The sequence below is a fragment of the Aythya marila genome (assembly GCF_965140915.1).
Source record: "Aythya marila genome assembly, chromosome: 17".
NCBI classification, from domain to species: Eukaryota; Metazoa; Chordata; class Aves; order Anseriformes; family Anatidae; genus Aythya; species Aythya marila.
In genome coordinates, this window is record NC_139058.1 from 3,057,116 (window position 1) to 3,071,431 (window position 14,316).

Sequence of the window (14,316 nt, forward strand, 5' to 3'; positions counted from 1 at the left end):
GGCCGCGGGGGCGGCTCGGAGCTCGGCGAGGCGAAAGGCGAGGCGGCGAGGCCAACCGGCCGCGCTCTGCCCCGCGCCCCTCAGGCCGCAGCGGCTCTCCTCTGCCAGGCTTCGGGGGTGCCCGAAGCCCCGCTCGGCTCCCTCAGAGGGCGTGTGGGGTGGGAGGGGGGGCGGGGGCTTTTTTTTTTTTTTTTTTCCATCGGGTTTTTCCCCCCCCTCTCCTTTTTTAATTTTTTTTTTTTTTTTTTTTTTAACGTCCCCTCCTGCCTCCTTCGGGAAGAGAGAGGCGGTGAGGTGGACTCGGGGGCTCTCCTGTGGTGCGGGAGGGGGTCTATGGTGATAGCACGGGGGCGGTGGGGGACAGAGCCAGGCGCTGAGGGGGCTGAGGAGGGGGCTCGCCGCTGCGCCCGCCGCTGACGAGGAGGAGGAGGGAGAAGAAGAAGAAGCAGAAGCAGAAAAAGCCAGGCACCATTTGCTGCTCCTTGCCCCAGCCATGGAGAACGCGCACACAAAGACTGTGGAGGAAGTTTTGGCTTATTTCGGGGTCAACGAAAGCACCGGGCTCAGCCTGGAGCAAGTCAAGAAGCTGAAGGAGAAATGGGGCTCCAACGGTAGGTGAACCGGCCCCCTCAGCCGCGGGGATGCTGTCGCTGGCATTCGTCTCCTTTTCTCCCTCCGCTCCTTTTTTTTTTTTTTTCTCTCCACTCTTTTCTCTTCCGCTCATCGTTCTCGGGGCCCGGCTTCAAGGCCTGACGTGTATGTATTTGCAAAGCCGGCATCTCTTACAGGACCCGGAATAGGAGCGAGGGAGAGAAGATGGCTGACTTGAACTCCACCTCGTGGGTTTCTTTCATACCCCGAGCTCGCAGGGCTGCTTTGGGAAGGAGGATGTCACCTCCGTTTCCTTTCACCTTAACGGTGGGAAATCTTCTTCCATTCTGAAATGAAACACCGTGGGGTTTTTTGTCCGTCTTGACCTTCATTTTTCTATGCTTTCCGATACCTTTCTGTCCCTCATTTTACATTCTTCTCCGGAGTCGGGACACAAAATTCGTCAGATAGGGCGATTTAAAAAAAAATCTTCATTATTTGTCCTTACTAGTCCCTTTTGAACTATGATGGCATTGTGTAAAAATGAAAAGCTGTGAGAAAATTATGTGTATTTCTTTTTATTAGCTTTAACTCCCCTTTTATGCCTCTCGTATTGCTAAATGTAGTTGTGGGGAAATAAAGAGAGAGCAGAAATGAGAAAATCCTGAAATGGAGAAAAGCACTTGAAATATTTTGAACCAAGTTCCTTCTTTTATTTTTTTAAGTGGTTGTGGAGGAAAATCCGTGTCAGAAAGCATTTGGAAAGCATTTTAAGCCTTTGACCCTTTGTATGCAGCAACAGCAGAAGTCACACAGCTGGCTGGAGTGATGACTTGGCTGAATTTACAACCCTTAGCAGCTCCCAGCTAACCTGTATGTGTCTTAAAATGCAAGACTAGCAGGCCTATTCAGTTCTTACAATGAAAAGAGCTGCTTTAATGGCTCTTAAGGTATGGCTCTCAAACCCAACTGAGTCGAGTGTATGATGCAGAAGCAGTATCTGGTGGATGCCTTATAATGCTCTAATGTTTCTTCAATGATTTCTTCTCTTTGACATGCTTCCTGAAAAAATCTGACCGACAGAATTACCAGCTGAGGAAGGTAAGCATTTTTTCTTGAAATTTTCTAGTTCTTGTCAATAGTTCATCCTTTTTTATATTCATGACTAAATGTCATCTTTACACATTGCAGGAAAAACCTTACTCGAGCTTGTGATTGAACAATTTGAAGACTTACTAGTTAGAATTTTGTTGCTGGCAGCTTGCATATCTTTCGTAAGTATGAATTGTTCTTATTTCATTGGCTTGTATATTGCAGACTCAGAAATGACATATGTTCCAACATATAGGAGCTGTACACCCTTCTCTTTCTTCAAGAGGTAGAAGTATAAGATGCTTAGTCAATCGCTCTCTCTTAAATTGGTTGCCTTGTGAATGAATTTTTTTTCCTATGCTAAAGAAGAAAGTTTTGGGGAGTCTTTCACTGCATGAGTCAGAAGTACGTAACTATGCTGGGCAGGTATTTTAAAAGTACTTCTTATTCAACCCCGCTTGCTTATTTGAAGTGGGATTTCCCAATGCTTTTGTTGGCTTTGAAAACTAACCTTGAGTAAGTGTTTAACTGGTCATCCTTCTTGCCTTTGAGTTAATTGTTATCAAGCTCAATGTATAATCACCGCAAGACATTTTTGGACGCAGTGCAGACTGTAAATAGAATTTACATGGCGAATATTCCAGTTGCCTTCCCTTCCTGATAATAGCAAGGTGACAGTTGTTGCTTTTGACAGTGACAAGAATGATGACGGCTGTGATGGCACCATTGTTGACCAAATTTGGTAACTGACCTTTGGATAGTCTAGTCATAAAATGAACATCTTGCTTTGCGTACAGGATTAAAAGAACAAGAATGAAATTTAATTTTTTTTAAAAAGCACGTTTAGTTGGTCATCTTATGCAATATGTAAAGTGTATGCGTTTACAGAAAAAATAGAAATCTGAACAAAGTTTTAAGTCTAGAAGGAAGATGAGAGCTATGCATCTTAGGGAGCTGGATGACAGGAAAAAAAAGTGCAGAATATTAAATTGTTTCAGTAGAAGTAAAAGTTTATAGTAGACTTTGCCCTCCAGTTGTAATTAACTACTTGGGAAAAAAAAAGCTGCAGCTGTTAGGGGGTGTGGAAATTGTGACTCTAGCTAAGGGCAAGGTAATTAGATGGGCAGAGGAGAAACTGTTCTGTAATGGGGGAGGATGTGGAGTTGGGGGAAGGGTTGACCTGTTGTGGCTGCTGCCGCATGCTGTGGTGCTGATCCTTGACCAAGGGAAGTTTTATCTATCCCCACACCAACACCTTTCAAAATGCGCTGGGTTTTGGTGTGTATATACCGTTACCAGCTGAGCAGTGGTTGGTGGCATTGATCTTGGCTGTGGACACAGAGGTGCTTTACTCACTCTTCTGTTTCCTGGGGAGGAAATTGGGCTGCCCATAGCAATTTGAATAAACAGGTCATTCAGAAGCCTTTTTTCCTCTTCTCTTTCTCATTTTCTTTCCCCAGAGGATGGAAAGGGGATGAAATAAATGACAGTACAGAATACTGTTAGCCTTTCCTTCCAACATATATTTTGTTTTTATTGTAACCAAGTGACAAAACCAACTTTACCAAACTTAAAAGATTTAATTGCCGAATGAGTATTCAGTACATTACTAGACTGACAGCAGTCATATAATATGCACTGCCAAGCACGCTTTGCAAACTTTATTAGTAACTGGATTCAATTTCTCTTTTTCAGTATGCTTAATTTTCCTGCCTAATTAAGGGGAGACTGTAGTCGAAAGGAGCATAGGGTAGATCTGGGTTCTCTGCTTTTGTGCAACTGGCATGGTGTATGACCTTGGGCTGCTGCTTTGCCTTTTCTCTGTCTCCTATTTAAGAGTTATGGCTACCTGCTGTAGGATTATTTTGGGAATAGCAGGGATTTTCCTTTTAATGAAATGTAAAGGAAAAAACTTGATACATTTTATTTCTGCACTTTAAAAGCACTCCTCCTTTGTGTTAGTTTCTGGCTTTTTCCCTGTTCAGAATGTGATCGTGCATTGTCTGATTTTATTTTGTTTTGACACTTCTTCTTGATGAAAGCATATTAGAGACTTCGGTAGTAGCTGCAAGGAACTGTTGAATGTGTTCATAGATTGTATTGCTGTAAAATTGGGTGGAATTAACATCAACTAAATTCTAGTGCTCCTGAAAACGTTTGAAGAGTGTGTGTAGCTGTGTTAAGCATGTGGACAGTAGTTTTTCCATGAGAGAACTTGAAAATACTACATTAAATACTGGAGTCGTACGTGAAGTTGAGACTAATAAATTATGCTAAGTCATTCTTATGGTAGAACAACTTAATACTGGAAGTTAACTTAAATGCATGTATTATGCTGTCTTTTGCAAGCCTTAAGAATTCAGTCTTGCCATTTGTACTGTTGGAAAGCATGCAAAACTTCCTGTACCTTAGAGATCTTGAAATGGATAATTAAACTTAAAATGGAGTCAACTAAATTTGTGTTGCTTTAGGATATTGAGTAATACCACTGAGAACTGCTCTTCCATCTAATAAGACTTTGCCTTTCTTGGGGGCAGTGTCAGACCCCTCAGACTTATGTGTGGGACGGATGTGCGCATTCACACTTCAGTTCAGTGACTACTTCTTCCTATATTTTATTGTTTGATAGACACTACAGTACTCAGGTAGGGTGTTGGATAGTGTACCAGCAGAAGGAAGACTGGATAATGGCTCTGGGTTGAAATAACTTCCAGCTGAAGACTTACAGACCTGCTGTACTTATAGACCTGGTGTATATCCAAAAGGGAGTTTCTGTGGAAACTCAGACAGACCCAACACAGATGCTTAAATGAATTGTTTACTTTGCATGACAATGGGGGAAAATGGCTTAACGAGCTTGGGTTTAAGAATGAATGACCCCCAGATCTTGCTAAGTCTTTGAATTACTAGTGAGAGGGCCAACAATTGAAATTAGGCATGAGTATAGGATTGACTTTATTTTTAAGCTTTGCGTGTGTCACTAAAACTTGCTAGAATTTGAGCTGTTGAGTTTACTGAAGATCAGATGGAGAATGTACTTCACCATGCTAGTGGCAGCCAGTTGGCACTGTGTGCTTGCAGGAAAGGCATGGGTGCTGTTAGGGCAGTGAAAGTAGTGGGGGTCTTCATTGTCAGTTTGAAGAAACCATTGAACTTGAAGGTTCAGGTCTAAGAGATGGAACCTCAAGGTATGTTAGGGTACTAGTTTGTATCACGAAAGCTTCTCTGGTAATTGTGTTGTGATCTTAAATCGTATTAGATTTTTACTATTATGATTGATGGCACAGAAAAAGGTCTTTAACATTGAGATCTGCATTCAGCTACATTTTTGTGTAGCAACATCACCTATTACATACCATAATATTCTGTGTTCAGAGTGCCTTTTGTGTCCTCTACTCCCACAAGCCCTGTCAGGTATGTGTCAGTAAAATAAATCAGACTAACAGCTGAATCCTTGTCACCCTAGCTGATCGCGGGGGTCATATGCTGCCTGTTGCCTTGGCTGTAGATACCGTGTGCTACATTCCAAGTCGGAACTGCTGTTACAGATGTGCCAAGTTAGTAACAGCTTCAATTCTTACACTGTTGTTTCTCCAATATTTTTACTGGCCTTAAGTATGGTTTTTGAAGAGAAACAATGTCATTTCTGATTTGAAGTAAATGGATCTACATGCGCACTCAGATCTTGTCTCAGTGTTTTGTCGGACACAGTGAAGCTTTTACAGAGGTAACTAGTGAAATGCATCTCAGTGGTTCAGGGGCTTTGGTAGCTTGATTCTCCAGGTGTAAGTAAGAGGATGTTCAATTTACCATGAAATCCAGCTTTTAATCCTTGCTACGTCAATAACACGCACTAAAATCTACAGTATTTACGTTAAAAATAAGCTTGCTTTGCTGTATAAATCACTTCAAGTTGTAAAATATTACTTGTGCCCCAGATTGGGAATAATGCTTTGAAGAATGTGATGTGTGCTTAACTGTACAGTCCTATCTTTGCATCACATTTCTACTGAGTTTTCTTCTACAAGATGAAGTATGTGCTTGTAAAAGCTTGTATTTTAAAGTTAAAACTTCAGCATCCTGAGAGCACTCCTCTTTGGTTCAATTACTTCTGTAATGCGTGGACTAACTTAAAAGTGAATGTTCTGGGTCTCTTTCTGCTAGTGGATGTGTGTGTTTAGAGGAAAACAATATATTGTGATTTAGGCTGGAGATGTTGGCTATATCCTGGAAATTAGCATGAGTATAGCCTCATCTGTGTTAAAAGGTGAACAAAGCCGCTGGTGAAGGGAGTTAGATGTGCCAGTAAAATGTTGCAGGCTTTGCCCTGGGATCACCCCAGAGCTACCTGGTAAGGTCAGGAGCTGTATGTGACATGAGATAAGGGCTGCTGAAGTACATTACATTGGCATGCTTTTAGCCAAACTCAGATTACTCAATAGGACCCGAGACACCAAATGATAGGTGGGGTGACAAAGGAGTAGGAAGCAATTGTGATTCCATTTTAATTTGTATAAATTAAACTATAAGTACTATGTATCTTTATTGTTCCTGGTTTTGCTACAGTAATCACAGGAATGTACTTGATTTAGAAGTATGGAGTAGCAAAACTATTGGATATTTATGATCTGCTAACCCAATAAAATTCTTGATTCCTTACCAATAATTCTGGCCAAGATTTTTTTTTTCTTGTGTAGCAATTAAAAATAAAATCTGTTAGCAAATTGGGGATTATTTCCTGGTCTTCAGGGTAACTGTCAAGTAACTAGAACAAGTATCAGGACTGCTAAAAAAGCTTGTATCTGCTTAAAATTAAGCAAATTTGTATTGAGAAGAAAAATAATTTAAAAGATTTGTGAGCAACAGTAGCTAGTACTCTGTCCAAAACATTCTGAATCCTAACTTAGTGTCCTGTGAGAAGAGGGCTCTCTTAAAGGCTTGCTGTAGTTCTACATGACTAGCTTTAATTAGTCTAAAACTTTTTTCGTCAGGATGAGGTCTTAATCTGCCTGCTTGCTTCAAAGTTTCCATTGTCAAAATGAAAAACAAACAAAAAAAAGCCTTGTTAGGTTGCTGACAACAAACTGTTTGCTTTTCCTCTGGTAGTAGGTACAGCCTGCCGGGCAACAGAATTTTATCTTGAAACTTTCATTCTTCATTTTATTCTTTCTGTTACTTAATGACAAATGGACACCTGAGGCAGTTTGCCACCATAACTTAACTTCACAATCCACAGATACTAATTTGTAGAAATGCAAAAGGCTGTAAGGACGCTTCTGTTCTTGCAGCTGTATTGATCAGTAGTCTACCTCATTGTTGGCTGACTTCTGCATTGTACTTCTGACCCTCTTTCTTTAAATAACCACAAAAACTAAGTGCAGTTTGCCTGTTGTTGCATGTTTTTGGACTTAGTATCCTGCGGGTCCACCCCATTATGCTCTGGATAAAGTAGGCTTCTGTAAGCCATGTATAGCAACGCTAAATCAGATGTGCTGAATGAAAGTTGTCCTCAAAGCTGCTTGTGTGGGCTGTTGGTATGGGACTGGTAGGTCTTGCTAGTGATTTTCCTTATGCTGTCAGGCTCCTGTTTCCCCTGAGCAATTATTTTATCTTTTTCTTGCTTTTTAAAACTTAAATGATAGTTTTTCCTACTGACCTGAACAGTACATTGGGGACCAATGATGTGGTAATTAAGCTTCTCTATGTGTGAGTTGAAGTGGTTAAAATATAGTGGGGCCCTTCTGAGTAGTAGCCAAAGATCTTTCATGGAAAACCGCTTTAGGGTTTTAAAGTGTGCAAATGGAAGCTTTTTTGACATAGACTCAATGCCTTGGGCAAGAATTACAGTCTCTACTAGGCTTTGATTTACAATCTGTTATCAAAAATGCATAATGAAATGGTCATAAACTTACATGTATTCCTTGCTCTACCTTTTGAGCTTGCTGTGTTTGTTAACTTTAGGCTACTACCAAAGAATAACCCTTGTTTGTTAGTACAGCATGTCTTGTTGGTCACAAATGTCCTCAGTGGAGTGCTAATGTAGCAGTAGTGTGCTATAGCAAAACCAAGGACTCACATTCAGGTGTTCTGTTATTTACATGCCTATGTTTGCACTCTAGGACTACACAGCGTAGGTTCTGTTACACAGTTCATGATTGTGTGGAAATTTTGCGGGTGAGATGTGTGCTGCTTGCCTCCAGGATTAACTGTATTTCATTTCAATCTAGTCACAGATCGGTAACTTTACCAAACAAGCAACAGTGAAGATCTAAAGCAACTTGATAGATTTGTACTGTTAGGATTTGAGTTCATCTGCTCTTTTTGAAATAATGGTATATTGAAAGAAAGATCTCAAACTTAATTTTGGCTCTCCTTGATGCGCGTGGATCATGCTGTTCTTGTAGCTACTTTCCTTCCCTCTTGAAGTTGCAGGCTTTCTCGATGTTGCTTTACAACCCACATGGTCTTCAATCTGCAAAGATTGTGGTTTAGTATTATGTAAAGCAGATGTTTTACTTCAGTTAACCTTGCAGTTGTCTGCTCTGTTAAGAATGCTACAAAATGATTGGATTTCCTTACTTTTTTGGAAGCAGCATTGGCTTTGTGGAATCCCAATAAAGAAAGGGAAGGAAGAAACGGATACTAAGCAGCTTTTCTGATGGTGTGTGGCTTTGTATATGCCAAGGAAACTGGGACATGCTGTTAGCCATTTCTATAACTCTGCTAGAGGCAACAGTGCTGGTGAAGAATAAAAGCTGCCCATGATGTAAGGAGTAATGTGTTGAGTGAAAACTACCGTGTAGGCTGCGCTTCAGCAGGTCAAATGGCAGAAGCTGTTACTGGGAATTGAAGATGTGTGGTGTGGGAGGAGGGAAGAGGCATTGAGATGTGAAGAGCATAAGAATTCCTAAGTAAATCTCTCTCCAGAGGGATTACACAGACCCTCCAAATTATGCATTGCCAGTTGGAGTGGTTCAGTCTTACTAATCATAACCTGGGTCTTACGAGTTTATTCTTTTGTAATAAAATTTGTTGTTGCATTGGGTTTGCTTGACAGTCTGCTTTCTGCTTGAGGCTTTCATGCTGCTGCTCCTTCTTCCTTTTAACGTCCTGGAGTGTTTCACAATTGAGCAATAGCTCTGAGCAGCATGTCAGTGGAATTATGGTGCTTGCTTTAGTAACGGTTTGCTCACTGCAGTCAGTGATTCAGACTGCTGCTGTTGCCTGACTACCAGTCCTAATTATCTCAACACGTTGTTCCTATTTACTGTCACTTTCCAGGCTTCCTGTTGCTCAATATGTTGACGAAAAAGCTCTTCCTCTCTGGTCACGTTAGCTTGACTTTTCTTTGGTAGCTACAGAACTCTGCAGAGGCCCTGATGCTTACCCATTCTCCTGAAGCCAAATGAATGGCAGAAGCCTAAAACTAGAACATGATTTGAAAGCAAATGGATTAAAATCTTCTTGGAGTCCTTTATGCAAGTTTTTCTGTTGATTTACTTTAAAAAAAAAAAAAGTTTAATTTTTATCAGATCCTTGGCTCTGAATTCAACTTCAGATGTAATTGTGTCGTTCACTTAAATGCTTCAATAGGACATTAATTGTATTTTAATTAGCAGATATTTATTTTCATATGCACTCAGTGAAAATTTGTAAAGCTATTTTCATTTGTGTAAGTTACTGATAAAGACCAATTTAGTTAAAATTCAGAATCTAGCTATGCATAAACGTTAATCATGTGAAGCTTTAGTGCTCTGAGTAGTCAAGCTAATCAGTCTGCATCTTGTTTTAGACAGTAACGAAAAATTTTTGCAACTTTTCAGTGCTGGAGCCGTTGTCACAACTTCTGCTTTCGTTTTTGAAGCAAGAGTAGCAGTATGGTTCCCAAAAAAATAGCTTTCTCCTTTAAAAGAAGAGCAGGTTTCAGAATGAACTTCGTACTACTTCAGTAAAGATTCTTTTTCTCCTTTTCCATTGCATATTGCCAACTCCTTCAGGAGCTAAAGCATGGAAGATTTGAGGGTTCTTCAAAATTGCTGAAGTCTGAGGAGTTGAACCTCAAGCTGAAATTCACTGTGTCTTAGGTTTGCAAGGTGTCAATGTAAATCACTTGATTTAAATCAGTGTTTCTCTCTTTCAGGTCCTGGCCTGGTTTGAAGAAGGTGAAGAAACAATCACAGCATTTGTAGAGCCTTTTGTAATCTTACTTATATTAGTAGCCAACGCGATTGTGGGAGTGTGGCAGGTATGCAGATATTTTACAATACCAAATCACAAATGTTTTGGAGTTTCTTGGTTTAAGAGGAACTGCGCACTGTAGTGTCAGGTGCTTCATACAATGCAAGCAATATGTATGGCTAGATTTAGATTCCTAAGAGCCTATGTATCATAAATTCCAGACAAAGTATTGACTAAAGGTGAAATGAAAGCTTCAGAAGTATTGCCAACAAGGCAAAGTGCCTGTCAGTTTGTTTAGCCATACACTGATCAACACATCAACTCAACTGTCCAGAATGAAGTCCTGAATTCAGGAAATAAACATTGCAAAGCTAAGAAGCAGTCATTTGTATAGGCTTACAAAATGTGGCTTTGTTCCAGCTGAGGAACAAAGGATGGGACATCTTGTAATTTTGTTTCTTGTCTGTTTCCTTTTGAGAACAAATACTAGTTTTAGTGCATTTGTTGAGGGAATTAACGCAGTATTCTTCCTCTTCAATTACTACAGCTCTTAGTTATAAAATAGTATTGGCAATAACGCATACTGACACTTCTTAAAATAGTCAGAATGATATGAACAATTTTGACTTGCCAAATTTGATCACTTTCAATAGAACATTTTATTAGAATTTTTTTCTGCAGATAGAAAGTATTACGGGGTTTTAGGGTAACTGAAGTCCCTTGCAGATTTTTTTTAAAGGGGTAGTGTTAATGTAACATAAGTACTTGCTATCCTAGCAAGTCAGGCTTCAGTCTTTTTTAGAAAAAAACAAGCAAAGCAAAACACAACAAACAACACAACAAACCAAACAAATAATGCTCTCCAAAATAACAATGAAAACTAAGGGAGAGACCTCTTAGCATGTTAAAACACGTAGGAGTCGAGCCTAAACACTGTTAACCACCAGAAGTGTCTTTCAGTGGCATTGCTATGTGTTTCTACTCTTTGCTTTGTTCAAACACAAGTAGCAGATTGATTTTTCTAGCAGAATCCTGCTTGCTGCACAACAGCTAGAGCTGGTAATGGGTGCAGAGGTTATGTAGAGTGAAGAACGAAAGCAGTGCACGCTTAAGTGTCACTTGTATAAAGCAGTTGTGGAAGAACTAATTTTTAATAACTTGAAACTATGTGTTACAATTCTGCACACAATCTGAAGCCTGAAATCTAAGGTAAAGCTATCCGTATAGTTTGGGAACTTGCTTGTGTAGTCAGATAAACTCTTGTAGGGAATAACCAATTTTTTCAGATGTGCTAAGTGTGCAGAGAGTATCTGTACATCTACATGCAGCGAACTTAATTGTGAAACAGAATTGCTGCACAGATTAAATGACTCATTCCCTTGTTTTAATGGGCATGGAAAAAAGTCACAGTACGTAGTCTCCACCCATAACTGTATCTGTTTCTACAGGTACCGTGAGCAACTGAGTCATTGCCTTAGCTCTGCCCTTTTCAACCTTTCTTTCCATGTGCACATTTCCCAAAATGCCATCTGCTAGTACTTAAGTGGTTGACAGGACAGCGTACCTACCCTTCAAATCAAGCAAACTGGGAGCAAAAAGATATGGTCAAAGATGCTGAGATGTTAACTCTTAGATAATGCTGACATTACTTTTCCATGCATTATGTTGTTGAGGAGCAGAATCAATTTTCCTGGTGGAATATGAGGCTAGTATTACAGCTTTTGGGACCTGCACTGGTACCTCTTCACGGCCTGGCACAGAGCTGTACCATGTAAACAGAAGTCCTTCGAGGTAGCTTTGGTGAGCTGCTTTGTTGTATGGAAACACCTCATACCTCAACCTTGGACTTTCTGAGGATTAAGTGTCTGTTTTGATACATGCTGGGTCAAGTTTTTATCGTCTAGAAAGGCCGGTATGTATTTGAAGTGAAGACTTTCTAAAAACTAGGTGTACTAGCTGTACCCTTTGCATTTTCAGGACTGTATGATGTTTGTACTTGAAAATTGAGTGGGAAAATGAGAAATAAGTTATTCCTCCTTGAGACAGAGCAGCAGTAATGATAGGCTGCTGGTTTTTATGTTGCCCTATCTCTGGGTAGCATCACTGCATTGACAGCAATCTCTGGTAGTGTTAAGCTGAGGAAACTGCAATTGAGATAGAAAAGTTATTGTGCTAGTGTTTGTGGAAATAAAAACTTGTGTGTGGGGATTCATCTAAGTTTGTAAGCTGCTAGAGAATCTGGGGAAGCTTCTTGTCAGTGTGCCTAAATTTCACTGTAGCATGACTTAATTTGCTGAAATGAAACTGATGATAATGCTGTTGGGGAAACTTTGAGCATCTTAACTTGACTCTTGACTTCTATTAGTAAATCAAACTCAGTATTGCTAGCCCACTCCAGTTTGAATGTAAGCTGGTACAGCTGAGACAAGACTAGGATTACAACTCGTGGATATACTGACAGATGCTTTTTGACATGAAAAAAAAAATCACTGCTACATAGAACAGTTTGTGCAGCCTCCCTGTAACAAGACATAAAGGATTTTCTTGATAGGAAATACTGCTGAGTTTGAATAAACAGCATCAAGCTTCTAAAAGTCAGCTAATATCTGAATTACATTGTAATGATTTCCAGTCAGCAACCTCATAAGGGGATGGGTCACACAATTTTCGTTGTGAATAAATGTAGCTGAGCTGAGTTAGTAGTATTCGTGTGATACTGCATTTGAAAAGTTGGGTCTGACATACTTATGTCTCCTTACCTTGGAGGCTCTTTAAATTGCATGTTTTTTTTTTCCGTCTTTTAGGAAAGAAATGCTGAAAATGCTATTGAAGCTCTTAAAGAATATGAACCAGAAATGGGTAAAGTATATCGACAAGACCGAAAGAGTGTTCAAAGGATTAAAGCAAGGGACATCGTCCCGGGTGATATTGTAGAAGTGGCAGGTAAGGCTCATTTATGTGATACATACATGTATTAGTTTGTATTGTAAAACTGTTGTGGGGGCCTTGTCTTAATGATTTGAGGCCCTGGGGGGAGTTCTTAGAGAAATCTTAAGTATATGCTTCACATAAAGAACAACCTTGCTCCTGTTCATCTGTAATTACTTTAAATGTGCGTTTGCACTGAGGGGATTGTTTTTCAAATTGCCACTTAGTTTAATTAGCAGGTCTAAAAGCAAAGCATCTTAATTGGAGTACAGGTTTTAAAACACTTGTCACTACTCTAAAACTGCATTTTCGGCAGTGTGGGTTCAGACTATCATGTAACTTGTCTGTTTTCTATCACAATTTTTTTTCCTTGCTCTTAAATGTGATGACTGAAATTTTGGAATGCAGAGATTTTTTTTTTAGTCACACTCTGTCCTTTAGATAAAGAAAGCTGTAATTTAATTTGAAATTTTTTCCAACTCTTACGCTTGCAGCGGCAGTCCTTTTTCAATTTCTTGTTACAAATGTCTTCCTCTGTCCTCAGCTAATATGTGCCTGGCATGTGACATCATTGGTTTCTCATCTTTGATAATGCCTTAGCACGTCTTTCTTTTATGTATTGCTGTACAGGAGGCTGCAAATAGAATAATTATTAAATAAAGTAGAGCATCCTGTTCTCTACTGTGAGCATTTGAACCCCATGCCTTCATTGCTTCTTTTTAAAATAGATAAATAAAGTCCTAGATCAAAAGATTTGATTCTTGCATCAATATTTTCAATAGACTTGTCCTAAAAGATGTATCTTTGTCTGGAAAGAGTACAAAAATGGAAGTATGAACTGAATATGTAAAACCCTTTCACTTTGGTGATAATGCCACAGCAATATCTCTTTCACTAAATTGGAGTGGTCAGTGACTTTGTTTCTGATTTCTTCCCGGATAAAAGTGGGTGGTTCTTGTTAAATGTCAGGAGTAATTGCATATTCATATTTCGTAGGTCATTATCAACTGTTAGCTGAGTGATTGCTCCTTTGGGAGCAATTTAGGGTGTACATCAAACTATTTCTTTTCCCCTAGCCTTCCTTTGCTTTTAGAAGTGGTAGCTGTCGAAGGTGGAGATAAATATATACCCTTAAAATTGACTATCCTGCTGTTTTAATTAGTAGGCAGAGAGAGTATGCACTCAAAATGAAGTTGGTGTTGGCTGGCTTCCCAGCTTTCATTCCTTGAGAAACTTTAATGTTTGCTAAGCCCTGTCCAGAGTCTCAGTCCTGTGCACAGGATGATTCAGCTACGGCAGCTCTGGCTCAGGTGACTGCAAGTGAGTGAGAATCGCATCAAGGGTGAAGCTAGTTTGCTCTTAGTGTCTGTGGGTGAAGAACAAGTACAAATACAAAGTGCTGATAGCTGAAATAAAGGGTGAATTATGATACCTTGTCACTTACTCTGCTGTTTTACCTCACCATTACCGTATTCTACAGTTTAAATCCATGAGTTCTGCAGTGAGATGTTGTTTAAGCAGCTGAAG

The 14,316-nt window shown here is 39.8% G+C and overlaps 1 protein-coding gene across 2 annotated transcripts in view; it reads left to right on the top strand.

Annotated features, from left to right (window-relative positions):
• The first annotated feature begins 379 nt into the window (after positions 1-379).
• ATP2A2 (ATPase sarcoplasmic/endoplasmic reticulum Ca2+ transporting 2) overlaps positions 380-14,316 on the top strand; it is a 44,637-nt gene continuing 30,700 nt past the window's right edge. For both annotated transcript variants that reach the window (XM_082774141.1, XM_082774140.1), the window contains exons 1-5: positions 380-611; positions 1,675-1,692; positions 1,783-1,865; positions 9,824-9,928; positions 12,666-12,804. In XM_082774141.1, the coding sequence (XP_082630267.1) occupies positions 494-611; positions 1,675-1,692; positions 1,783-1,865; positions 9,824-9,928; positions 12,666-12,804 (463 nt within the window). In that variant the 5' untranslated portion in view covers positions 380-493. The remainder of the gene's footprint in view (positions 612-1,674; positions 1,693-1,782; positions 1,866-9,823; positions 9,929-12,665; positions 12,805-14,316) is intronic.